A 4055-nucleotide genomic window follows, 5' to 3' on the forward strand; every position below is an offset into this window, starting at 1 on the left:
AAAGAAAAGCTTCAGAAGCAGGCAGATTAGAACTCTTATTTGGGAACCAATTTCACCCTTCAAGCCTCTTCATTGTGTTCTAAACTGTCCCACCAACTTTAGAGAAGCATGAATCTACCCAGCAAGTGCTGTAATGAGAGATCCAAAGTCTGGATTAGGTACAGGCTCAAAATAAGGTTCTTAATGCCCTTAGGCACATCCATCTTCAGGTCCAACATAACTAAAAACTAGGGCTTTGACCCCAGGATGCTGATGGAAAGAACAGGGCTAGGTACCTACATTTCCTGTGTAGTAAATGGAATTTATGTGCCTCAGAAGGAGGGTTCAGACAATCCAGATATCAACTGTGGAAATGCCTATAGGTAGCCACTAGGAAGCACTAAGCACAGGGGAACATCTGAATTCCTGGTCCTCTGTTGAATTTAGACACCTGACTCAGGACTGCACATGACTTGTACACAGGGTCCAAAGAACTAAGTTTTCTTCTGAAGCCAAGTTCCTAGTAGTGAAGGTCAATCAATTTCAGTACAGATCAATGCATTTTAGCTCTTAGGTAAGAATGGACCTATGTTATTTGAAAACATAGCTATTAAGAATGCATGGTAGATCTAACAAGTCCCAGTGCTGTCTATGCATTTTATCCAGTAGCTAGTGAATTAAATAAGTAGTCCCAGGGGGTAGGACCTAGGGTTCTCTCTTTTAAAAAAAAAGCATCCACTTGACAGAAGTAAACAGCAAGGCTCCCTCTTGATTGCCTTCTAGCGCACACAAATCTTGCATGCTTGGCTACCCAATGGGATCGCTTCAACAGGAGAGGTGGAGAGTGCCCCAACCCTAATCCAGCCCACAATGTACTGCTTACAGAACTATCCTGCATTGGTGATGTGTAGGGGGTGCACATGCACCTCCTGCAAAAAGCGCTTCCAATGCTGCCACTCTCCACCCCGCCCTTGCCACTGACACCACCAGTGACATCTGCGGGCAGTCCCTGATCAACGCTGCCAGTAGTGTCTGCAGGTGGTTGCCACTTCCCACCCCCTGCTGCCGACACTGCCACAGTCACCTGTGGGAGCTTCCTGCTCACCACCACCACTGCCTGCAGGTGGTCACCATGCCTCCCCAGTCTCCAGGGGCACACAGCATTCATGCTTTCCTGGGTTCAGACCTCTTTTACAGAAGGCCAATAGCACATCTTCCATTTTCCAGGAAAGTGTCCTAATCACTAGGTTACTGGACAAGAGATGGGGGAGTCCTTTTCCTTCTCCTCCCCTCAACTGTGATTTAGTAAGGCTATGGTTATAAGCAATTAGGCCTTGGTAGGGGTTACAGATTGTGAATCCCATATTAACAGAAATGACAAACACGGGCTGCAGCAAGTAGCATAAACAACGCTAACTTCCAGGAGAGGAAAAGGATTCTGAAAAAGCATCCCTCTTCTGCATTTCCTGTCAACTGCCCTACACATCCCCGCTGCTTTGAATTCCCACCTAAATGCATATAAGCATTTCTCTGTAAAGACGATCCAGGATGCATGACTGTTTTTTAAATTTTACTTGTACATACATGTGCACATGCATGTACAATCTCTTTCACCCGCGCGCACATACTCTGAGAGAATGTATAGTGTCACTGTAATTGGGTGCTTTTTTAATCTAGTTTGCCAATCTGGATTTTGCCCTTAATGCTTATCTTCTATCTGAGTTTACATAGAAAAAAACAAAAATTACCTAGAATGCTGAATTCTAGGCTGGAAATAACTGGGCTGAAATATGTTGTTTTTCATCAAAACTCTCTCAGGAGCCCACATGTTTTACTAACTTAAAAAATGAAAACTGAAGTGGCATTCATTGGTGAAATGTTATTGAAAAGTGATACCAAGATGACATAAGGAAAAGGGTCTTAAAAAAAATTGCACCCAAGTACTAACTAATCTAAATATTATTGTATTGATGGTAATAATAAGATATGAATAAATTTCTAATCAATTCATTATCTTCATCATTTACAATTACACAGAGAATGTTTAAGACCCAGCTAGACAAAGCTTAGTCCAAGATGATTTAGTTGGGGCTGGTCCTGGTTTCAGCATTGGGTTGGACTAGATGACCTCCTGAGGTCCCTTCCAACCCTAATATTCAGCAATTCTAAGTTGGATACCTTTGCACTTCTCATGGATAAGTGCTACACCAAGAAATTTAATACTTACATAGGCAGCAACTTTGAAGACCGTAGATGTAACACTTATTTCCTTTGTTTCAGGATGCTTTTGAACACTGAAATATGCAAAAATAATCCAAATTTAATAGCAACATTTACAGCATGATTAAAATACTACAATAATGTCTGAAATAGTTGCAAATTATGCATTGTGTTCTTGCTCAAGTAAATGGAATGGAATTTATTGGCAAGGACTTGATCCATCTGTCACAACCAGAAAATTATACATAACTAGACACGGTAACAAGATAAAAAATATTTACCAAACATTCTGTCTGGTCATTTGGGGCTAGTTTTACCTCAGTTTCAGCTGCTAAATTACAATTGTACTAAGGAGAGACAGTAGTGACTCTGACATAAAGAATATATCTGATGGAAAGTTTTCCCTGCTTTCACCAGCATTTTTTAGCTAATCAAGATTTACTTTTTATACTTTTAGAATGGCAGAATTGCAAAGTAAAAACTAGTAATTGCATGTTACAGGGAACAAAAAACAACTCCAGTAGTGAATGGACCTTAATTCATTTATGCTTATAAATTCTTTTATTTTTTAAGTAGTGCTAGAGTGATGTAATTGTGATGGTCCAGGAATTGTGCAAGAGGCAAGGATTTCTTAGGGTGATACCTTTTATTGGATCACCTGCATAGCTGGGATAAAGTTAGACAAGCTTCTGAAAGCAAGATATTCTTCCAAGTCTGAAATGAGAACTGTTTATTGCACCGTTAACATTTCTAAGCTTCCTTTATTTGTTTGCTATAAGACTTGCAGACATTCTCCTGGAGCTGAACCCCTCCTGGAGCTCTGGGTAGGCTCCAGTCCCCAGAGAACCTGCTTCTCACCTCTGCACTCCTCCAGGTTAAACCCAGCTAGCTGATTAGCAGGATGGGGGCCACAAAGTATTGTCCCAGGGCTGGAACCTTTCCAGGGCTCCAGGAAAGTTCCCGCTGCTAGAGAATGGCCCCCTGCCCCATCCCACCACTCAGCTGATTGGCAGGACATCCGGCAGGGTCCCCACAGGGCTCCCTGATAGCCTGTCCAGGTGCAAGTTGTCAGGGAGTTAGTGCTTGCCTCTCCTTCTTGGAGAGAGAACTGTGGGACAGTGGGTGTCCTCAACACCTGAGAGAAGTGTAAAGCCATTCAAGTTAGATTGGGAGAAGGGAGGCATTCCATAAAGCCAGTTTTCTTCTACAAGAAATCCCTTGAACATCTGTACTCCCTCCTTTTGTGCCAAGAGAAAGGCTTTTCTTCCAGCACAAATGTATTGCCTGTTTGTGGCCTGAGTCTTGCAAATTCCGTATTATACAGATCCAGTGAATTTGGAACTTGACAAGACGGTTTTATTTCTGAAACAGGTTTCAATATTCTGGAACAGTGGATTCAGGTTTTTAGGCATGGGTACTTCTGTTTTCTATAGTACAATAGCACGGAACAACAAGTCCTAGTAGCATGTCCCATTTTAACACACCTTCTGCACTGTTGGTTGGGGTTTTTTTTTAAATAAAGAATGACAGTGTTATGATCTGTAAACTAGGGGTGTCAAACATACAGCCCACAGGCTGGATCCAACCTGCTGGGCTACCAGTAGGCCAGGAAATTTGGGAGCATGATTAACAATAGGCACAGCCTGTCACAGAATCTAGGGCCCTGATGAACATGGCCATCAGCAGCAGGGGGTGGTTGGCCCACCACCACTTAATCACCTCCACCATGGCAAGCTGCCACAGGCTGGGTAGCCACTTGCCTCACGCCAGTGTGCCTGCCATCCCATGCAGCATCCAGCTTCTAGGAGCCCCACAGTCCAGATTTGGCTCAAAACACAGAGTGAGTCTGATATTCC

At 43.0% G+C, this 4055-nt stretch overlaps 1 protein-coding gene across 1 annotated transcript in view; it reads right to left on the bottom strand.

The window, feature by feature from the left end:
• CFAP300 (cilia and flagella associated protein 300) overlaps positions 1-4055 on the bottom strand; it is a 43115-nt gene that overhangs the window by 3457 nt on the left and 35603 nt on the right. The window contains exon 5 of the mRNA XM_025214687.1: positions 2207-2273. Within this exon, the coding sequence (XP_025070472.1) occupies positions 2207-2273 (67 nt within the window). The remainder of the gene's footprint in view (positions 1-2206; positions 2274-4055) is intronic.

Source organism: Alligator sinensis, unplaced genomic scaffold (assembly GCF_000455745.1).
Source record: "Alligator sinensis unplaced genomic scaffold, ASM45574v1 scaffold40_1, whole genome shotgun sequence".
NCBI lineage: Eukaryota > Metazoa > Chordata > Crocodylia > Alligatoridae > Alligator > Alligator sinensis.